Raw genomic sequence first — 23,855 nt, 5'->3', positions numbered from 1 at the left:
ATTAACAAGAATTATTTATGGAGTTTTACACAAAAAACAGTGCTGTCAAAAACAGTGACTGACATTATGAAACTTCAACAAGTGGAACACAGGAGGAGAGACTTCTAGCTCGCTGCCAGTCCGCAGGGATCTGACTGAACTTAAACATTTCTTGTCAACATACTGTGTTTAAAACATGAACATTCTCACAGTGAATACCAACAACTTTGTCCCCAGACTGCATAATCATTTTTCCTTTGTCCTCCCCTCCAACAAAATTAATGACTGAAATCGATCTAATAGGTGAACTCAGTAAAGGGTCATGTAGAAGTGTAAATCAAATGTACCAAAACCACTAAAACCGCAGCACTGTTGAAGAGACTGACGAAAAAGAAGCATTTTTCCCCAGGCATTTCACGTCTGCGTGCCCTCAGTCAAAGAGCTCATCAAGGATGCTGGCAGGGGTGTGACGTGTGGAAGGCTGCAGCACAAAAACAAGAAGAAAATTAGAACTCAACAGGGATGCAGCCCTTAAAGGGTAACCTTTGTATTCTTTTTTAACCTGCACTCTATCTTCCCATGTTTTTGTGTCTAAGTGAATAATGGGAACGACAATAAATAAAATTGGTCCAGTAGTGAACAAGAGCACTGCAGCCGGCAGTGGCCAAACAGGCTGCAATGTAATGTTAACTGGAAACAAAAAGAATCTTGCTCTTCAGCAAACACGTCTCTGTAGGGATCCTTTCCATAATGTTGTCATAAATTTAAAAACAATCTGAGCCTGCCAGTGGCAAAAACAAACACTTATGAACATAAATTAATGGTGTATAAATGCCCTGAGTGGTAAAATTGCAGCCTACTTTGCAGATGCCAGCTGCAGCCCTCTTGTTCAGTTCTGGACCAACATCAAAAATTGTTCTTCCCATTAGTCATTCAGAAACAAAAAAATGGGTGAGGGTAAAAAAATATTGATGTTAGTCAAAGAAAACCGTACAAGCTGCATCAAAATACCACTAGGGGCACTGTCCCAACTTCATGTCTCCCATCAGAAATATGAATTTATTAATGTCTAAGACTGTTGTGGTACTAGAATTGCTGCCATAATAAACCAGTCTGTTGCTCAGCTCCACAATTATAATATTTGCACATGGTAACATTAGAAATATGATGTACTTTCACATGGGTTTATTCAAATATAGCTTAGTAGATGTAGTCCAAAACAGCAGCACAAAAGTGCATTATACGCTGCGACTTAAACTCATTACATATGCTTCAGAGAATGCTGTAAATATTAGGGGTGTAACAGAACACATATTTGTTCTGAATGGTTCAGTAAGAGGCTTTCATTACAAACCAAACAATTTGTTAAACTATCCTATTACATTTGGAAAACAAGATATACAGGTTAAACTGTGTGAAATATAATGTTCTCAGTGCCACTGAGCTCAACAAGGCAGCCCACATGACAGAACAGGATTTCTGTCTGCTAAGCTAGCTTGTTGCAATGTGGTTAGTGGTGCCTTTTCAAGACCAGGAATAGAAGATCCGCTGATGAACTACAGGTCTAGCGTTTGGAGCCACTTTGGTTTTGCTGTGAATATGATGTCAATCAGTGGAACAAGAGGAAAACAATGTGCAACACAAGCTGCAAACTGACGTTATGCTAGTCTCAACTGATTCACACAGGCCAAAAGAGATCACTGCGGGGACAGGACATTTATAGCTGCAGATATGAGACCTGACTGTAGACTTTATGAACATGCGTAGCGTATTTGCGCTAGGTTACAATTTTCCTTCACAAGCCCAGTTCAGCCAGACTGTAATTCCTGCTTTGTACAAAATTATGTTAGTTTTAATACATTTAAGAATTAAAATACAAGGGAATTTCTCTGGCATTTCAGAAACAGAATTGTTTCTTTTGTTTGTATTTGTTTATGGCAACAATACTACATTTTATATTTTATAGGGAGCTGCTTTTGTTTTATATGCTGCAAAGAAGACACCCCAGAAGATGGTTCACTCAGATGCATCATTGTTCAATGTAAAAAAAAAAAAAAAATAAACATCATAATTTATGATAGGGTTTTTTTTTTTTTTTGTTTTTTTTTAAAGATTTTTTTGGGGGCTTTTTAGCCTTTAATGGATAGGACAGACAAGTGTCAAGGGGAGAGAGAAAGAGGGAGTGACATGCAGCAAAGGGCCACAGGCTGGAGTCGAGCCCAGGCCACTGCAGCAACAGCCTTGTACATGGGGCGCCTGCTCTATCCACTAAGCCACCGGCGCCCCATAATTTATGATAGTTTTAATAAATAAATTGATTACAAATTTGCTGTATTGAAAACGTAACACCACTGTGTTGTATCAAACTGAAGCGTGAATTTTGTGAATCTTTACATCTCTAGTAAACACCCAATTGATCTGAAGCTGACTCATTAATCATAAGGACAGTGTAGCTGATGTAAATGAGCACTTTGTTGTAAAATGGTATGACTAACATGCTCCAAGATTTCTGTTTACCAGTGTGTATGCAGATTCTTGCTCAGAGTCACTTTCGTAATCCTCAATCTGAGGCTCTTCTCTCTCTGCATCTTCATCCTCGATCAGAGACAGTCTGTGGAGAAAACACAGTTTGTTCTCATATAATAACACTGAGATCAGACAATTTTTGAGATACTTAAACAGTTCTTCAGTCAGATCAGTCTTACAAGGTGAGGTGGGAGTTCAGGTTGTGCTGATCCACAGTGGGGCCAGACATGCTGGAGGAGAGCTGGTGTCGTCTGACGGGCTTCACCTTTCGCATGTGAGACCTGGTGAACAGCAGCCAGTAAATTACAGCAGCCATGAAGTCTTTACAGATTCTAGCTGGCTGGTAAAATGGGGAAAGCACCTCAGGAACCCTCCTTCCTGTCATCTACATCCTGTATCTGCATCTATTTGAACGCTGAGTTATCAGATGAGGGAAAATAACTATATATAAATTTATGTCAACCACAGGAAAATTCACCAAGACATCAAATGTCTCTGCAGCTGCAACATGTATCCAGAGGAATAAGCTCTTCCCTCTGCTGACCACAGTGGCTGGCTGAACCCAGCCATTAGCCCAGTAACACTGCATATAGTGTTCCTTCAGAGAACAGAGCAGAGGCTGACTCCTGGCTGGTACACAGACAGAAAGTAATTGGCCTTTGGCAATTTTCAGCATTTGACAGGTGCCCGGCAGTTATTTCCGAACCTCTGAAATTGAGATGGTAGATACTGCAAACGTGCTTTTGATAAAACTCAACTCACCCCGAGGAGAACTCATCCTCTGATTCCGGCTCGGTTAAGCCACTGCCGATATCAGACTCTGCGGCTGTGGGTTTCCTGGAGGCCGGCTGCTTGGCTGGCTGTCTCTGGACGGTGGAGGTGAGGGCTGGTGTGTGCAGGCTGCTGTGGATGCTGCTGCTGTCCAACCAGGATCCTCTGACTGTGCTGGCCGCTGAGCCTGGAAGAAACACAAGTCAACTACAGAAGTACATTTCATGTGTTTAACAAACTACAGAGAAGATTCAGTCACATCGTCACTTGGTCCTGCACAGTCCAATGGATTCACAAAGATATTCACACTGACAAGGAGAGGGGACTATTTCCAAAAAGAGCCAATTAGCAAGTGAACAAACAGCAAACTGGAAACTATTTTAACAAGTGATGAATCATTCAAGTCATTTAAATTCAACCTTCTCTGGTTCCAGCTTCTGAAATGTGAGCTTTTGCAGTTTTTCTCTGTTTTATATCAACATAAATTAAACATCTTAAAATCTGTGCTGTTGCTTACACATAACGGGGAATTTAAAGATGTTAGTCTGAGCTTGGAGGAACTTGTGATTAGGTCTGAGTAACATTTGGGTTTTTTCTAATACTGGTGTTAAAATAATATAAAAAAAGAGCACAAAGCCTAAGTCAACAACATTAAAGAACCGCTTTTTTAAACTGCAACGGCAAATCTGAATGTGACATTGAACTATATATTAACTCTTAATAGTTTAAAGTCTACCTAAATATATAATTATGAATAAAAACAAAACACTATTAAAGGATAACTTTGGCATTTTTCTACCTGGACCTTATTTCTCCGTGTAAATTGGTCAGAGAGACTGATGATCAATATTTGTCTCCCTAACTCGAGAGAGTCATTCCCCCAATAATTTGTTTAGGTGCGACTAAGACTGTCAGTACTACAAGAACAGCTGTTCCACCTTAACAGAGGCTTTCTTCACCTGCTAACTCTGAGGCTAAACCCCTTCACTTTAAGCAGCAGGTGGGAAGCAAGACACCGGAACTTGTTTTGGGTCTTGAGGAGTTGTAGCGTTTGAGCCTTTCAACTGAGCCTAAACTGATCACGCATTGCACAACTTCATTTAATACTGTCTGCTCTGGTCGCCGCAGCCTCACTGTCACGTGTCACCATCACACACACACGCCCTTCTCTCTTTTGACTGCACACATACTACACACATAATCTGGCATTGAAATGGGACACTGAAACCTGCACTATGATTCAGTCTGCTAGGTACTGGTCGTACAGGAACAGGTGCAATATAGGCACTGGGTTTTGGTACCCAACCCTTCTTGTAACGGCCAGTTTTTTTTTTTTTTTTACTATTTTCCTCTACAATTCATTGGGGGAAAAAAGAAAGATTAATCATCCAAGAAAATAACCATTGCAGCCTTAATTATGTTGTACATGAGGGTTGGGAAACCTTCCTTTCACCAAATTAATATTAACTACAACAACTGTTCCTTTGCAGACCCTCATGTCTGACCCACCAGTAACTGACAATCCCTGCATAGTATACCTGTAACTATGCTGTGTAATCATACACACAGTTATTTCTATAGTCTGTGTGTCCATCTCACCCTGAGCAGTGGTCCTCTTGCGTTTAGCCACAGGGGTATCATGTGAGGAAGCAGCATCACCTCCCTCCTCCTGTTCTCTGGCTTTAGAAGAGGAGCGCACCTCCAAGGAGCGCAGATACATTCTGACTGACGGACAGGAGAGGGCAGCACTGGGACACTCTGATTTCAGAAACGCAGCCCTGGGAGGGGACGACAGAGTGACAGAAAGGAGAGGACAAAGACTGAGAAACCTTTGTTAATATTTAGCAGTTCAGCTTTTTCCAGATTTCTGTAATTATTGAGTCAATCCATTACAATAAAACAAAGTGACATTTAAAGAATGAGAACATTATTCTCTCTGTTGGGAAAGCTTTTAATATCCACAAATCTTGATTTAATAGGCTGCAGCCCAGTTTTTGGAAAAGCAGATCTATTGATTTTGCTCAGTGTAAAGGTACTTGTACCATTAGCTCGTGGCCACTGGACAAGAAAACCTATCTCTCCTCTTTGAAGTAAAAAACTTGTTTTGCTTTGCGGTGGTCCTGGAATGATGCAAGCAAACCTACTGAGATGTAACATGTGGACATGAAATCCTCTGAAACACCAGCACTAGATTCAGTTAAGGCAGACAGCATGACCACTGTTACTCGTTTGTGACGCTGGTATTGAAATACTGACGCTCAGGTGCAGAAGGACAGAAAGCATATGGTCACATTTGAGTAAACATGTTTGAGCTCCCTCACAGCTGGGCGCGGTCCTTTTGCAGCAGCTTGAAACTGAACTCGCTGAGAATCTCCAGGAAGGCCATATTGGTGTGCTGCTCCTCTCCCTCCCGTGGGTCCCGAAATGCAAAACGTACACCGTTCCTAAAAGCAAAAACAACACACACATTACCTTGAACTTGAAAAACTAATTTATAATGGAAGGACCAGCTTTAGTGTGAAAACATGAATTAATATTAAATCAGCACCCTTCAAGTGTGACGATTCATTACCAATTCTGAGTTGATTATCATGTAAGAGGAAAAGTATCTGTTGCTTTTAAATCTAATGAGCTCTAACTCCCCCTAGTGACTGAAGTACACAGGACACAGACACTTCACGACACATCTGCAGCAGCAGAGCACATTCATTATAATCAACCGAAGCTGCTACACTGACCGTAGAAGCCGCACTTGCCTTCGCAGACATCACGCAGCTCCTTTTTTATGTGGTTGGTCTATTTTTTTGTCTATACGGCAGCTCTGCAGCCCTCAAACAAGTAAAAACAATATAAAATGTGTAAAACACAAGTACAATCTTTTTAAAAATGATCCAAATGAATACCTCATTGTACCACAGTCAATGTGACGCAGCAGATTACCCTTGTGGGTGTTTTTACAATACACATTAGAATAAATAAAACAAATCAATGCATCCTGTAGTTAAAATGATCCAGTTACTTAATTTAGTACCAGTTAATATAGCCTGTATGCTTCAAAACCCTACATAACCAACTGCATTATTGCTTGGCAAAACTTCTGTGCCCCATTTATTTTGGCTGGAAGAGGTGAAAAACTGCCCTCACAGCTGTAAGAAAGTAAAATAGCAAAATCAGAAGGGTTGACAGGTCTGGCCTGAATATGTTTGTCAGAGTATGTGTGTGTTACTTACATGTGCAGGGCCACCAGAGGTTTGCGGACGCGGTGAAGATCAATGCCAAAGCTCATGGCAAGCCTCTTGGCCAAGTCTCTGATCTCACCCAGATCCTGCCTGCTGCGGTCCTCCGTAAGCATCTCAGAGAACAGCTGAGCACACGCAAACATGACTTTACATAAACATGTTACACACAAGGCAAGCCGTTCAAACACTCCTATAGACATGGAAGAGGGCGCCGGTTTCAACTGCTGAGAGGTTTGCCACAGGAAACAATGAAGTGAATGAACAACTATAGAAAATTAATATATTCTGGGATTTACATGTCGTCCCCCCCCCACTTGTAGGCAGCTGTTGTTTCCAGTGCAAAGATTTTTCCCTAACAGCACACAATATTTGAAGAAACAGATAAAATAATGAAAGGTGATATAACTCAAAAACCACCACTAAGCACCACAAATATTTAACTATCAAAAGTTGTGATTACTGATTTTCAAACTACAAACACTGTTAAAAGGTATTTCGCGCATTCATTAAAAGTTCACACGACACAATAAAAACACTAAGACAGAGATAATTAGAGGCTGGTTACTGTCCTGTGAGTGCACACCTGCTGCAGACTCAGGCAGACAGTCTTGGCGCTCAGCACAGGACTGATGAGCTTGCTCTTGCTTACGGTCTCTTTAATGATGTCGCCGAAGTCTTTGAAGTACTGGAGAAAACCAGAAAAGACAAAAAAAGAACCACCTCAGTAATGCTCATTAGGGTATTTAATTAACAGCGCTGTCTAAATGTCACAAAATGTAAGAATAATCCACTTCCTTCCAGTCATTTGGGCTTCTTTTAACCACGATTCCCTCTGACTCATTCTCCGCACCTCGCTGCTTCTCAAACAGATTTTCTCACCATCCTCCACTCTCTTACACATCCTCTCCATTATTAATTTTTTATAAACTCATTTCCTGCATTCCTAATCCAATTTATTTCTCCAAAGAATGATGGTCCAACTACTTATTCATTTCTGAACTCACCAACTGAACTGTTAATTAATTTAGCTTACATTTGTAACCAATGTTGACACACAACCAGTCAAAGAATATAGTGCTTAACGTGCATATATAATCAATCACTCACCAGCCACTTTATTAGATACACCTGTTCAGCTGCTTGTTAACGCAAATAGCTAATAAGCCAATCGCATAGCAGCAACTCAATGCATTTAGGCAAGTAGACATGGTCAAGACGACCTGCTGAAGTTCAAACTGAGCATCAGAATGAGGAAGAAAGGTGACTTAAGGGACTCTGAACATGGCACGGTTGTTGATGCCAGACGGGCTGGAGTATTTTAGAAACACAACCATCTCTAGGGTTTACAGAGGATGGTCTGAAGAAGAGAAAATATCCAGTGAGCCAAAATGCCTTGTTGGTGCCAGAGGTCAGAGGAGAATGGCCAGACTGGTTCAAGATGATAGAAAGGCAACAGTAACTCAAATAACCACTGGTTACAACCAAGGTCTGCAGAAGACCATCTCTGAACCAACAACACGTCCAACCTTGAAGCAGATGGGCTACAGCAGCAGAAAACCACACCAGGTGCCACTCCTGTCAGCTAACAACAGGAAACTGAGGCTACAGTTCACACAGGCTCACCAAAACTGGACAATAGAAGATTGGAAAAACGTTGCCTGGTCTGATGAGTCTGGATTTCTGCTGCCACATTCAGATGGTAGGGTCAGAATTTGGTGTCAACAACATGAAAGCATGGATCCATCCTGCCTTGTATCAACAGTTCAGGCTGCTGCTGCTGGTGTAATGGTGTGGGGGATATTTTCTTAGTACCAACTGAGCATGGTTTAAACACCACAGCCTACCTGAGTATTGTTGCTGACCGTGTCCATCCCTTTATGACCACAGTGTACCCATCTTCTGATGGCTACTTCCAGCAGGATAACGCACCATGTCACAAAGCTCAAATCATCTCAAACTGGTTTCTTGAACATGACAATGAGTTCACTGTACTCCAGTGGCCTCCACAGTCACCAGATCTCAGTCCAATGGAGCACCTTTGGGATGTGGTGGGACGGGAGATTCACATCATGGATGTGCAGCTGACAAATCTGCAGCAACTGTGTGATGCTACCATGTCAATATGGACCAAAATCTCTGAGGAATGTTTCCAGCACCTTGTTGAATCTGTGACACCAAGAATTAACACAGTTCTGAAGGCAAAAGGCGTCCAACCTGGTACTAGCAAGGTGTACCTAATAAAGTGGCTGATGAGTATACAGTATATAACCTAATAATTAAAACTCTTAATTATATAATAATTAAAAGGGCCAGTTCAAAAACTACATATTTTCCTCTTTTCTGTAGCGCCACTTACCAGTCTAGATTGTTTTGGTGTGAGTTGTCAAGTGTTTAAGATATAAGCTGTAGAGATGTCTGCCTTCTCGCCAATATAATGGACCTAGATGGCACTTGGCTTGTGGTGCTCAAGGCGCCAAAAAAAAAAAAAAAAACCATTTAACAAAACTCAACAGAGATCACAACCTGGTTACTCAAGATAATCCACAGACCTTGTCATGAACTGTTTCATGTAGGAACTATTCTTCTTTCTACTAAATTACACCCACCAACCATATCGTCACACACTTTGAGCACCACAAGCTGAGTGCCATCTAGTTCCATTATATTGGAAAGAAGGCAGACATCTCTATGACTGATATCTCCAACACTCAGAAACTCAAACCAAAACAATCATGATTGATAAACAGCTACAGGTAAGAGGAAAAATGTGTATTTTTGTCTTTAGAATGAACTGTCCCTCTTCTCCATCTCCACCTTGCTGTAGTGCTTGAAGACGTCAGTGGCGGCGGTGAGGTCCAGCACCCCGTAGATGACCAGCTTACAGTAACCAGCCAGCTGGTTGCGCTTCCTCTGGAGAAGAGTTATCTTCATCTCCTCCTCACCCTCAACTATAGAAGAGAGTCAGGGTGGAGGAACAATAGAAGGGAGAGCATGACTAACAGTAACAGACCAATAATTGCTTAAAAAAATATAGACAGGAGAGGCAGGGAGAAAACTCTGAGGTGCTGATAAGACACAAGCAAAACAGAGCATATGATGATAGGCTGGTATTTGGCTTGGGATTTGGCAGTACATTGTGAAATACAGAAAGAAAAAGGTTTGTTATAGCAGCAGATTCTCAAAACAAGAGATCAAAAACTATGTCTGCAGGCATAAATGATGAGAAGGTCCCCTGGGAGAGATTTGGCAGAGTTAAAACTGAGCAGTTTGTTTCCAAAACACTGCACATCCACGAGGAAAACAAAATCAATTTCTGAACATCATCTCTCAGTAGCTTAAAAAAGGAGAGGATGACAATCTGTTACAGGCTTGTCAACAAAGACTGAGAGTGCCTCTGGTAGGTACCACAGTTCATACAAATACTTCACCTGCAAAATGACCACTTGTATATCAGTAACTCGTCGCCTGTTACATTGAGTTTGTGAAGGAAACTTTGTTTTCCTTGCATGCATCCATGAAAAATGGAGAATCCAAAAAAGAACACTCCTCATGAATTGAAGCGAACAGGGTCCAAATTTAACACCAGCAGAACTATATCAAAACATCTGTTTACAAACTCTCACACAACTCGTGCAGTGTAATCTCATGTATCCGGTTGTACGATAAGTCCTTACTGTATATGTATTCTCACTAAAGCCTCACTATTTAAAACACGTCTATACAGAAACAGTCTCACACATGGACACGCATGTTTGAAATGCAATAGGTTATGATACTGCACAAACTGTATGAGTCTTTAAACAGATTTTTTTTTTATGGTTTTGCTGTTGTTAAATGAGGACCCTGTTTATTTCAATTCATAAAGACTGTTTTTTTTTTTTCCTTTTTTGGATTCTTCGTTCAATGTGTAGGCATGGGAGAAAAACAAAGTTTTCTTAAATAGTACAAGATAAAGTGGTGACTGACTGATACACAGATGGTCATTTTGTAGGTCAAGTGTTCCTTTAAAAGAAGGTGTTATTTTTTCATTCTGTTTTTAAAAATACCAGTGAGTTCAGTATCTTCAGGGTCAGTGAAGACGTAGTCCAGGAGGAAAGCAGCCATCTCCGAGCGCAGGGAATCAGACGGCAGGTTGACCAGTGTTTGGAGGGCGGGTTCAGAGCGGACTGAACTCGCACTGTACAAGAGCAGCAAGTCGCACAACAGCTCAAATGCCTGTGGATGGAAGGACACAAGCTTTATTAGAATTAACTGTATCTACAAGCTAAAATTCAGATATGTCTGCATGTCAAATCTGACAAAAGGTTTATTAGCTTGCCAACAATTCGGCACTTTGGTCAGTTTGTATTTTTTGTTTCACTGGGTAAAAGAGGAGCAACTAATCTCAAAGACAATAACATCTCCCTGCCCCTTGATAAATACTCTCCTCACATGGCTGGTTCACATATGATGGTTGTAATAAAGTTGTTACCTGATCTCTGATCTCAGCCTGGTTCACAGACAAACACGTCTGACAGACCCTGCAGAACGAACGCACCTCCCTCTTCAGACTGTTCAACTCCCCCTGGAAGATGGTGATGGAGGGACAAAGGGCAGAGGTAAACAGATCACAAATCATTAATGTTTTTGTATTTTGTTGTGTAGAACAGAAACAAGGGGCAAAGCAGGATATTTTCATTCTCTGGACATTAAAGTGTAATTCAGCTTCCGTGTTTCAGTTGCTTATCAACCAACTGGGATTTGCAATGTAACAGAAAAACAATTTTTAAAATGCAAAAGCTACACAGTCTAACCAAGATGGCTGGAAACATCCTGCCCTGTGGGCTTCTCGTGCACGCACTCTGCTCAAAGCTCCACATGACATATGTGAATGACAGAAGATAAAGAAAACAACTTGTAAAACGCCACGTGCAAGCTTTGATGCTCTCAGTGCTTCTATGTGGAAAAGGTCAAAGCTGCTTTAAAGGGATAGTTCACCCCAAAATCAAAAATACACGTTTCCACTTATCTTTCGTGCTATTGATCAATGTAGACTGTTTTGGTATATGTTGCTGAGTGTTGGAGATATCAGCCGTAGAGATGTCTGCTTGCTCTCCAATCTAATGGAACTAGATAGCACTCAGCTTGTGGTGCTCAAAGCGCCAAAAAAATACATTTGAAAAACTTAACTTAACACCCACCAATTTTATCACCTCATGAGAGGCTCGTAATCGTGAGAGCATGAGAACATTATTGCTTCTTCCTCGGCTGAGCTGAGATGCTAGCTAGCTCAGTGGTGCTGAATGAGGTAGCAGTAGATGCATGCTTCCTTCTGCACAGTGATACAGTTGGTGAGTGTTGTTAGGTGAAAAGAAAATAGTTCCTACATGAAACTGCTCACAACAAGGTCTGTGGATTATCTTGAGTAACCAGGTCATGATTTCTGGAAAGAGATGTTGCTGTTGAGTTTTTCAAATATATTGTTTTGGCGCCTTGAGCAACACAAGCCAAGAAAAAATACGTTTTCAATTTTGGGGTGAGTTGTCTCTGTAAGTGCAATTCAAGTTTGTTTTGAGAGTAGCGTCGAGCCAGAGACTGATGGTTGATGAGCTCAGAGCTGACAGGTCTTGGCATTTGGAGCACAGAAGGAATTAGTGGTAAAGCTGTAGTAGTAAATGTACCCTGGAGGTTTTAGTGTGTCCGAGAATGGATGCTGCAGTTCATAAAGACCACCTAAGTTCCTGTGTCTTGCTTCCCAACTGCTGGTTTAAGTGAAGTTTAGCACTGAAGTGAGCATTAGCATCGCTACCATGTTCCAGAAGCTGAAGCAGGACCGGTTAGCAGCACATTTACAGTGAGGCTTTGAGTTATCTAAATATTTTAGAGTGGTAGAGCCACTACACTGTGACTGACAGGAGATCAGTGAGATTCATATTTATTTTTCAGTAACAAAAGAAAATCAGGTAAAGAAAAACTGCATACTAAACAAAATAACATTTGATTATTGCCCCACATTGTTCAGCCCTCGTAGTAGCATAGACAAAATAAACTGTGAGTAAAACATGCTGTGATTTCTTTGCAGCCTCTCATGAAACCTACATGTAGGAAGAGCCTCTCAAACTGTGCTGCTATAAACACACAAATAGACAAGAGATGAAAATAACTTGAGACATGAAACACATTTGCATGTTGTCTCTCTGGAACTGTAGTTTACGTAAACACACAAATGGATGGATGACTAATGATGACGTGCTCAGTGTGTGTGAAAGAGTGAGAAAACAACAAGAGAAAGTGAAAATGAGCTTGAGAGAGAACAAGAGAGTGCAGACAGGATGAGACAGAACTAATACACGAAGAGAAACTAAGAAAACGTGTGAACCAGTTGGAAATAAATGTCTGAGTGTCATCGTGAGCTTGGATGCATATGAACAGATTGTTGTGGTAATTGCCTGCTGTCTGTGCAGCTGGTGCATTGTTGAAGAACATGGACAAGGAGAGCTCCACAAATACACAGGAAGGCCACCAACACGGCCACCGTGGGTTGGCTGTGATGTGATAGCCATCATCATGCAGGCCGTGTTACTGTGAGCAGGTAGACTGGCACTTCCAGGAGCCAAGTTAGCGTGTGACATCTCTTGGTGTGTGAGAGACTGAGAGAAGGTCAAGCTATTTCTACACATGCAATGAAGGACAAATGCAGTGTTGCAGAAAGAAAGTCAGATAAGCACCTCAGCTGGTGTGGAGTTGACTGCATTCACTTTAGCCCACATCAGGTAGAAAGCAGCACACTTCAGAGCCGACACCATGAGCTGAAATTATACAAGAGCAAAGAGATTTTGAAAACGCGGCCTGTGTACGACCCCTTAAACATTTTTTATGTTATTTTTCTTAAGCTGATCCATGCCTACACAAGACTAAATCAAATGAAGGATGAACTGGGATCAATGGGTTTTTTCCATGGGATTTTTGGGCCTTTGGTGCTGTGCAAAAATACTAAGGCGACATGAAGAAGGACTTTGTAATGGTTTTATAGTGTGATCTCTGTGTAGAAAGTACAGCTGCCCCCTTTTAGTCGACTAAACGTCAGTTGACTGGAAAGGTCATTAGTCGGCAAGATTTCATTAAAAAAAAATATGTTAAACTCTTTTAGGAGCTGCACCTTGTCAAAATAAATAAAAAACCTACTGTATTTGACTGGACCATGTGGGAATTAATTTGAAAGGACAGACACAGGAAGTGGCCACGCTCAGCAGTCAGACAGGAGCCACACAGGGTTATTCCACAGGCTAGTTAATAACATGTCGGGCAGGAAATCCAAAGTGTGGGATCATTTTGAGAAGGTGAAGGATGAACCCAAGGTGATATGTAAACTCATCTTCATTGGTCGACTACAAACATGACGTATCATCTGAAACATGGAAGTAGCTACATGCCCATTAGCCCACAGCGTCATTAACAGGCGGCTCGCTCAGTGTGTGACGTGCACTTGTAGATAAAATACAGGCCTATATTAAAGCTCCAGTAGGCAACATTGTTTTGGTATAATTGAGTAAAAATTTTATAATATCCTCTAAGCATAATGTAAATCAAGTGGTCTGAGACAAACAATAGGTTTCTGCACCACGCCATGGCTCTGTGTTCAGCCTCTAAAGAATCAGTATCGTGCCGATGTGCATCAACCAATCAAAGGTCAGCTCAGACCACTGCATTCCTATTGGCTGTTCTAATGCATACGCGCGTTCCCGTGCCGCCAGCAGAAGGGGAGAGCAAGCGGCAATGGCAAACAGTGCACCAGGTAAAATAGCTATTCCAGCATTGGCTACAACTGCCTACACGAATAAACAACCCAAAAAAAGGAAGACAGAACTCGGTTCCCCGGAGGGAGGGGAAGGGTGAGGTGGGGCCAGGCCCGGCCAGAGAGCGCAAGGGTCAGCCGTGGGAGCGGAGCCGAGGGCTCTCCATGGAGAGCGAGAGTCAAGCCGAGGGAGTATGTGCAGATCGCGAGGGAGGGATGGGGCAGGCTGCTGCGCGGTGAGGGTGAGCGAGGCTCGGGAGTATGTGCAGGGCCGCGACGGAGGGATGGGGTGGGTTGGGGTGGGCTGCTGCGCGGTGAGGGAGAGCCAAGGCTTCCAGAGAGGGAGAAATAGAACCAAGTAGGATAAAATACTCGCGTGCTTGTCTGGTAGGAGGGGCTCAGGGCGGAGACGAACAAAAACCTAACTCAGATGAGACTCAAATCAACCGTTTTCTGGCTTTCTACCTACTGCAGCTTTAATGAAGGTTCATTAGTATGGTTTTGTATTTCTCTGTAATGTAGCACAGTGTTAACAATGTTACTGATACTATTCTTTCTCACACCTTCAACTCAAACCATAATATAATAATTAATATCGTAAACATGTGGGCGACTAGTCGACTAATGGGCCTAAATGATGACTATTGGTCAACTAGGAAAATCCTTAGTAAGGGGCAGCCCTAAATAACCCTCATGAAGGCAGAATTTATCACAGAACGTATGCCTCATAAAGTGGCATCTGAATGTATGCTCATATAGTAGCATTTGTATTTCTCTGTAATGTAGCACAGTGCTAACAATGTTACTGATACTATTCTTTCTCACACCTTCAACTCAAACCATTGTGTTGCCCCGCCCAAAATATATCATTTAATAATTAAATTAATATCGTAAACATGTGGGCGACTAGTCGACTAATGGCTCTAAATGAGGACTGCTGGTCGGCTAGGAAAATTCTTAGTGGGGGACCGTCCTTGTAAAGAGGGCTACGGACTTCAAGAAGAAGTAACCAGAAGTGCTAAAATGCTAAATTAATTCCGTGTTTTAGGACTCATTCCTGCTCCACTCTATTTAGCCCAAACTAAAAATTTCTGTACTTCAGTTTTACAGTGTGGAGTAAATTCAGAAATGCTTAAGAGGTCAATTAAAAGGCAGTCAAACATGCCTTGTCTGAAAGGCAATTAATGCAATTTACTTAATATTGCAATACGATTTTCAGCTCCATGATGCATTTTGTGGTGTTTTTGAATTCTGTAGCAACATTCTGTGATGTTTTATTGCACTCCCGACTTTGTTTATGATTGGAAAAATAAACCCTCTCAGATTTTTCAGGGGATTGAAGCACCTTAAGCTAAGACCTCCATCATCACAACACTCCCCCTCAAAAATCAAAATGTGTGACTTTACGACACACACCTCCTTGTCAAGCTCTCTGGACTCCATCCTGCTCTTCAGAAGCTCAACACAGGAGTCAAACAGCTTCCAGCTTGTCGGGTCTTTGGCACTGGACAACAAACACAAACAGCAAAGCAAACACACACACACACACACACACACACACACACACACACACACACACACACACACACACACACACACACACTTACTTCTGTGTTAGAAATAGCCTGAACCACTTTCGTTATGTGTATCATAAGATCAGAAACCGACCTGCTCAGGGCTGCAATCCTTTTCAAAGCAGTGGCTGCATTGTACACGTCATCTTCATCTGCAGTACCCTGAGTACACAAGCACACACAGACTCTTGAGAGAACAGATGCTTACCGATCTGGATTTGTTGTTTGTTTTTCTACTAAAACAATATGCAGACTAAAAACAACTCGTTAACTGAAAATACATGCTTACATTTAACATCCTGACAGTGATTTATAAATTTTTTTCAAGTCTTTAGCTTATTTTTGGGGGGCTTTTTTTTGGTGTTCTGTAGCACAATCTTGTGTTTGCACAGTTTAATTATCACGTGTAATGGATTACTTTAGGCTTTTAAGGAAAACTAAAATCAATAATTTGGTACATTGGTGATATGAGGTGGCATTACAATATATTAGTCAAACTGAACAACATGCCAGAATGAGTAGTTTATATTGCTTACGTAGATATATACTAATATACTATATGAGCATACATTCAGTTGCCACTTTATTAGGCACACCTAACTCCTAACTCCTGTGATAAATCCTGCCTTCATGAGGGTTATTTAGGGCTGCCCCTGACTAAGAGTTTTCCTAGTCAACCATTAGTCTTCATTTAGGCCCATTATTTGACTTGTCGGCCACATGTTTACCATATTAATTTAATTATTACATTATGGTTTGAGTTGAAGGTGTGAGAAAGAATAGTATCAGTAACATTGTTAACACTGTGCTACATTACAGAGAAATACAAAACCATACTAATGAACCTTCATTAATATAGGCCTATATTTTATCTACAAGTGCACGTCACACACTGAGCGAGCTGCCTGTTAATGACGCTGTTGGCAATAGGCATGTAGCTAATTCTGTGTTTCACATGATACGTCATGTTTGTAGTCGACCAATGAAGATGAGTTTACATATTACCCATATAGTGCCCATATGCTCTTCTACCTGCAGCAGGTCACTTAAGTAGGTGCCGAAGCACTCAGTCAGGCGGTCCAGCAGCTGGCTGAATGCCAGGTGTGCACGGGAGGAGAAGGTGTAGCTGTCTGAGCAAAGGGTGCAGACCAGGCGGGCGCAAGCCTCCAGCACGGTGGTCTCTGTGTGCTTCTCCACAATACCACACACCTGAGACAATAGCAGGTCCAGATGCTGGCAAAGAGAGGGGAGAGGGATGGAGGAAAGATTGAGGGAAAACAGCAGATGGAAGGTGAACAGTTAAGTAGCAGTACTTCAGAACAAGAGCATGTTAAAGTGGGTATAGGAGAAAAATATTGGAGAGGGGTTATGGACATGATGTAATCTCTTAAGAAATTTTAATGATCTATTCAGAGTATTTATGTATGTTTGCTGATCCTGTAAGTTTATTTATCTCCTTTAACTTTAGCTTATATTGTAGTTATGCTATGTAGCGTGTGAAACAGAGTATGGTGAATGTGCTAGGAAAGGTAGTATCAGCACTACTTCTATCTGGAGCTTGCATGTACGGAGCCTGAGTTTGGTTGAAGGTGGCAGTGCTGTTTGGGCTGAGAAAGCCATGTGTAAGTAAGGAGGAAATCCAGGAAGAGGAAGGCTATTTAAGTGTGGGAGTGGCCTATTTGAATCCCTTTTGTTTGAGACCATGCTGCAACCTGAGTGTGTTTGCTGATCCTGCAAGTTTATTTATCTCCTTTAACTTTAGCTTATATTGTAGTTATGCTATGTAGTGTGTGAAATAGAGTATGGTGAATGTGCTAGGAAAGGTAGTATCAGCATTACTTCTACCTGGAGCTTGCATGTACGGAGCCTGGGTTTGGTTGAAGGTGGCAGTGCTGTTTGGGCTGAGAAAGCCATGTGTAAGTAAGGAGGAAATCCAGGAAGAGGAAGGCTATTTAAGTGTGGGAGTGGCCTATTTGAATCCCTTTTGTTTGAGACCATGCTGCAACCTGAGTGTGTTTGCTGATCCTGCAAGTTTATTTATCTCCTTTAACTTTAGCTTATATTGTAGTTATGCTATGTAGTGTGTGAAATAGAGTATGGTGAATGTGCTAGGAAAGGTAGTATCAGCATTACTTCTACCTGGAGCTTGCATGTACGGAGCCTGGGTTTGGTTGAAGGTGGCAGTGCTGTTTGGGCTGAGAAAGCCATGTGTAAGTAAGGTAAAGGAGGTTATTGGGTTGGTGTGGGGAGCAGTGAGACCTGGCATTAGGGGAGTGTCTCTGGGACGCCAGAGATCACTGTCTAGCCTCCTGGAGGTGTTGTGGGACCAACTAGACGAAACACTGGTGAAAGGAGGTTCCCACCCGATGACCCCAAAGACATGTTAGTTATCACTGCTCACTGGTCTGTATAGTTAAGCCTTGCCATAATAGCTTATCATAGGGCTTAGGAGGTTATTCACTGAGCGCTGATCCTTTTCTAGAGCACAAACTTGTGTTTATTTGAATGAATTGAACAGCCACATTTCCACCACTCCTACCTTCTCCAGTCGCGGAGCACTGCTGAGTACTGTGGGTTAGTGAGGGTAGGAGGAAAACACAAGCTCAGCATTAAAACACGTGAAATGAAACTAAAAAACCCTGCATGTACTTGGCACAGTAATCTACCTTCATATGAGATAACAGCATACAATTAAGGTAATACTGTACAAGTCTTTAATGAAGAATTAAAGGTAGCAGTGCTTTTGTTGCTCCGCCAATAATTCAACTATTGAAATTTTGACCCTTTGTATAAACGTATAAAACTGAAATGGTGTTAGGTGAACCTTGGCTGTGTACCTTGGCCAGTAGCTGTGGCAGTAATGGGATGAAGTGTGAGGTGATACGTCTCTTCTCTTGTTCCTGGACCTTCTTATCCTTCATGCTCAGGATCTGATCCCACATGTACATTCAGTCACAACACACAGGAGCCGCAGGCCAGCAGTTCAACCATGTGTGAGGACAAAAAACATACAAATACCATGAGAACAAGCATGTGTGTGTTTCCTACATGTTCACAGATGAGTGAACTACCAACACTGCTCAAGAAAATATTTAAAGCTGCAATATGCACTTTTCTGTCTTTAAAAAAGCGATGAAGCTCATGCCCAGCATTTGTCACTGTTAGGGTTGGGTACCTTTAACACTTGAACCAGGGCTGGGTGATATAATATATAATGTCAGTTTTCCAAAAAGCCATGGCAGTGTGCATCTCTCCTCTCTCACACTCTCACTCACAAGTTCTCCAGCAACACTCAGACAGACACAGAGCTGCCACTCCATTTAATCTGTCTGTTAATTAGTCTACAGTGCAACATCAGTCCATATGCTGCATGTGCTGCGCTAAATCAGTCTGTGAGATGAATGAAATTAGCGCAGTAGCACACATGCAGTACATCGCTGCGCTGCATGTGGTGGAGACAGAGCTGCTTGATTGTGTCAGGTGAGCGTTTGTTTGCTAGTTTGCGTGAGGTGGATCATAAATGATAAAAGAGGTGGTAACGTCAGAGCTTACTATTATTACGGTCTTGATTAAATTTGCCTCGGGCCGTTTAATATCAGGTCTCGGTACTAATCCCTGCCCGGGTCACTCAGAGGTTGCATCTGGGCCTCATGTGGCCCGTGAGCCGCTAATCGTATAGGGTTGATGTAGCCCATCTTGTAGAAAATACCAAGATATCTCTCGTGTATTGCCAGTCAGCCTGAAAATACTGAGATATGATTTTTTTATCCATATCGCCCTGCCCTTATTTGAACCTACACCAGTACCTGGGATTTGGTACCAGTACCCAAATGGTGCTTTTTTTCAGTACTTTATTTTCTCTGTAATAGATTAATAAAAATATAATTTTTGAACAAGCTGCAAGGATGACACAGTCTCACTCTCTCTTTCTCTGTTCCTTTGCTTTTTCTGAATCACAAGTAGAGCTAAACAGATGCTCTTGCACATACTTAAATTTGTCAATGATTGAATTAACGTGAAATGGTACTCAGTAGTACCAATGTAATTTTGGTCAATATCCTTAAAAGCACCAAATTTGGTACCTAATCTTAGTCACCACAGACGTGTCCTCTGGGTCTGACAAGTGAAGCCATAAACCTGCATTCTTTCTAATGGCCAGCAGGGGGCGACTACGACAAGAAGTCAAATTGTATAGAAGTTTATGAGAAAATTATTCTACTTCTTACTTTACTTATTACCTCAGTAAACAGTTTCCTAATGAGTTTATGATCTCAATCACTAGTTACAAGTCTTCTTTAGTACAGCATGATGTTCATTTTGTAAATTATGGTCCGATTTAAGTAAAATAGGTCATAAAGCAGGGTGTGCTTTAGGGCGTGGCTTCCTAGTAACTGACATGTCGCTAATATAGCGACCTGTCAATCAGGATAGAGGTGTAGTAATGCATATCCTCCCCTGCTCCGCCCTCTCATCCAAATATCATCACTTCAGGCTCTGAAAAAACAGAATGCCTCAAAATGGTAGTCCACAAACCAACAGGTGACATCACTGTGGCTATGTCCACTTCTTTTATACAGTCTATGCTCGTCACTCTTTGCAATGAGATGCCTATGTTAAAAATTAGACTGAGGTGAAAAACAAATGTGTGAGCACTGCAATAGGAAATGGAAACCTCATATTTGCTATAGGAGCCAAATATGTTATTGGGAGGTTTTGCTTTAACTGTGTAATTCACTGTGTCGGCATTGGGGGGCACTGTACTGTCACCTGGTGAGTTCAGGTATTTAGGATGTGACCTCACTATGGTCATCTGGTGTTTGGCCCAGAAGGGCAAATGGTTTTTGACCGCAATGGCGCAGAACGCTACAGTTTTGTTTGTGTTTTGTACTGAATGACAAATGTGGATGTAACAGATGGACTTTGCCATGCACACGTGAAATAAAGGTTACGGTGATGCAACCCAAGAAGCTTCATGGACCTTGATTCAGCATTTGGATAACGAAGGTAGCGTAGCGTGTCCAGCAACAGGCGCGTCAACCCTGGTCAAATACCTCAGTAGCTAGTAGGGCTGCCACTAACGATTATTTTCATTGTCGACTAATCTGTCGATTATTTCTTCGATTAGTCGATTTCATTGAAAATGTGTTAAAATGTTGAAAAATGTCGGTCTGTCTCGTCTAAACCCCAAAATTACGTCATCTAATGTCTTGTTTCGTACTCACGCCAAAGGGTTTTAGTTCAGTGTCACGGGAGAGTGTGTAAAGCTGCCAATATCTGAACGTAAGAAGCTGCAGTAAGAGTATTTTGGGGTACTTTTATAGTGCTTTTCTATGAAAAATGACTCAAACCGATTAGTCGACTACTAAAATAGTCACCGATTATTTAGTCATCGATTAGTCAACTAACCGTGGCAGCCCTAGTAGCTAGTAGTAGACTTAGCTCCTTTAACATTTGCACTCATGTATTTAGTGTCACAAAGTTGCATTTTGCAGCCAGAACTGTTTGAGATGGGTACATTTGAAGTATGAACAAAGAATGACACACTTCTTACTCCTACGCTCCGCTGTTCCATTATAAAACATGAAGTACAGAGAATTATCATGTATTCGTCTGTGTGTGTCAACACCTTCTTGCCCTGAGTTCTCCCAACAGGTGGGGTCGCCTCTGCTGCCTGTCTGATGGCACACATCATCAGCTCGATGAGAACCCCCTCCTCCTCGTACATCAGACCTGACAACACAGAGGTGCAGAACTGAGTGGGCGACGGTTGAGACAACACGATGCAGGGAGTTAAAATAGGAGCAGAAACAACTATCTGGGATAAAGCAAGATATGTCAATTATTATGCACTGCCGCAGCCAAGATGGAAGAACCTTGTTCCTCACCAGCCTCCTGTAGCAACAATGCCGTCATGGTGTCCCAGTCTCTCAGCACAGATCCTGCCACACCCCACAGACTGTCCACCAAGTACGCCCCATGCTCATGGAACTGTCACAAGAGAGTGAATGAATTCCTAAAATAATAAAGTTCTCTTAGAGCAAAATGAATGAGAAATGGCAAATATTTAAGCTGTGAGTCAAACAGTCAGTGTGTCTTCTAATCCCACTGCTGGTGAAGGATATTATAAGAGAAGAAAAGAAAATTATATATATGTACATCTTTATGATGTTGTTAAAATATTTCTCAGCGGAGACCTGATGGAATAGAGAGGACATACTACCTCACTCTGGATGTAGAAGGAGATGAGGATTTGAAAGAAGGCTGCATTTTCACTTTTATCATTTTCCTGGTCACTGACAATCACACTTTTCAGCCTGACATATGAAAGATAAATAAATAAATACATTTCACATTACATCACCAATGATAAAGAAATGGCATTGAACAGGTGCTCACTGATTGAAGTCAGATGTCTCAGTTGTGTGGCAAAATGCTCCCCTATAGGGTAAAGTATATATATATGATTTACACTGCTGGTTTAAAGTGAAAACAAATTATTTAAGGTGTATGGAGGTATTTTTGTTGCAATCATATAAAACTGTTTTGAGAGCATATTTCTTGAACTGCAATCAAAAATCAAGTATGTAAGTAAAAACGTATGATCATTTTGCTTGTAAATCAGTCCTCTTTGCTTGTGAGTCAAAAACTTTTGCTTGCAAGTTCAACTGCACTTAATGGGCAGGGCCTACGCTGATTGATGAGAGAAGAGTTTCTATTGGTGGGTTTGATGTGGCTCCATACACACAGAGCAGGCTACACCCACAATTCCCTCTCTCCCACTGGAAACGCTTGACAGTCGGCATTACTGCTACACCCTGGGGCAATGATGGTAGTGACTGTTACACCGTCGAATAGTTCTGCCCTGGCTAAACAAAAGCAATCTACATGCACCAGTTTAAATAAAACATTCTTGCTATTATTAGGCACACGGACCCGTGTAATTCTGATACCGTATATTATTCTATGCGATTTGGCTGTTTGTTGTAGATGGGATAACCACAGTATTTTGACGGTAAATAGCTCTTTTCTAAAAGTTTACTAACTACTAAAATTCCACATCCTGTGTTAAATACAATGTATCTTAACTATATTTACAATAAAGATTGATTCTGCACTCTGCACTTGCCTGTTTGTGAATGTTTACCATTGCTATGGCAACAAGTGACAGCTGACATTAGCGTTAGTTAGCTTAGCTCAATCGTCCTACGAACAATAACCTATAAAATTCTAATTCAACATATTTAAACAAAATCAACAACAGCTACCACCAGTTACAGTCCTTACAACCTTAGTTAATGTGTTGTCACGGGTCAGAGTGTCAAAATTAAAGTAATAATAGCGTAAATCCCTGAGGAACTATGTTAGCATTAGTGACGGTTGCATCCACTCGTATGCAGTTACCTTACATTACAGTTCAAACAATATTACGAAGCACAATACAAACTATATAAACAAGTTATCTATTAAGGGTACACTACTAATAAAATCTGAAGGTGCTTAGGTGACATTTACCCACCTGAAAGAATAAATGAAAACAAACTGTGGTTTTGCTGGTCTTCAGTAGCTTTGCTCTAGGTGTATCTGCCAACTGAAGAACCAACCGTTTATATACCCAGATTTGCTCTCGTGCCTTTACTCAAATCAGTTCAGCTTTAAACTGAATGGGGGGTATCTGTAGATACAAAATCGATATATGCATAAAATAATGTCACAATTGAGTGGGCATCGCCACCTACTGCTTGGACATGTGTATTCCATCACTTGGTAGCGGGTTTTTTTCCGTTTTGTGTGGATATCATATTTTTTTTTTAAATCACACCACTCGTGTAGACAAATTTTTTTTTGGAAACTGGAGGCCGAAAAACTTCGGTTTCAGAATTGATTTTCGCCACAGCTCCCCCGTGAACTACAGAACTCCCATGTTGCTTTGCAAGCATACTAGGCTGATGAGTAGAATTTAACAAACGGCCACATGACATGATGTTGCACACT

General features: G+C 41.5%; 1 protein-coding gene across 1 annotated transcript in view; it reads right to left on the bottom strand.

The window, feature by feature from the left end:
- Positions 1 to 23,855, bottom strand: part of LOC125894308 (cohesin subunit SA-2) — a 38,004-nt gene continuing 14,149 nt past the window's right edge. The window contains exons 13-32 of the mRNA XM_049585625.1: positions 22,084 to 22,177; positions 21,749 to 21,851; positions 21,490 to 21,593; positions 18,646 to 18,793; positions 18,403 to 18,431; positions 16,896 to 17,096; positions 15,958 to 16,025; positions 15,706 to 15,793; positions 13,223 to 13,303; positions 10,987 to 11,079; positions 10,562 to 10,730; positions 9,330 to 9,463; positions 7,099 to 7,200; positions 6,507 to 6,640; positions 5,598 to 5,720; positions 4,876 to 5,054; positions 3,268 to 3,463; positions 2,685 to 2,786; positions 2,497 to 2,590; positions 1 to 460 (exon numbers count right to left, since the gene is read on the bottom strand). Of these exons, the coding sequence (XP_049441582.1) occupies positions 410 to 460; positions 2,497 to 2,590; positions 2,685 to 2,786; positions 3,268 to 3,463; positions 4,876 to 5,054; positions 5,598 to 5,720; positions 6,507 to 6,640; positions 7,099 to 7,200; positions 9,330 to 9,463; positions 10,562 to 10,730; positions 10,987 to 11,079; positions 13,223 to 13,303; positions 15,706 to 15,793; positions 15,958 to 16,025; positions 16,896 to 17,096; positions 18,403 to 18,431; positions 18,646 to 18,793; positions 21,490 to 21,593; positions 21,749 to 21,851; positions 22,084 to 22,177 (2,293 nt within the window). The 3' untranslated portion in view covers positions 1 to 409. The remainder of the gene's footprint in view (positions 461 to 2,496; positions 2,591 to 2,684; positions 2,787 to 3,267; positions 3,464 to 4,875; positions 5,055 to 5,597; positions 5,721 to 6,506; positions 6,641 to 7,098; positions 7,201 to 9,329; positions 9,464 to 10,561; positions 10,731 to 10,986; positions 11,080 to 13,222; positions 13,304 to 15,705; positions 15,794 to 15,957; positions 16,026 to 16,895; positions 17,097 to 18,402; positions 18,432 to 18,645; positions 18,794 to 21,489; positions 21,594 to 21,748; positions 21,852 to 22,083; positions 22,178 to 23,855) is intronic.

Source organism: Epinephelus fuscoguttatus, linkage group LG9, assembly GCF_011397635.1.
Source record: "Epinephelus fuscoguttatus linkage group LG9, E.fuscoguttatus.final_Chr_v1".
In the NCBI taxonomy this organism is placed as follows: domain Eukaryota; kingdom Metazoa; phylum Chordata; class Actinopteri; order Perciformes; family Serranidae; genus Epinephelus; species Epinephelus fuscoguttatus.
The sequence above is the reverse complement of the archived record's forward strand: the minus strand, read 5'-3'. Positions and strand labels throughout refer to the sequence as shown.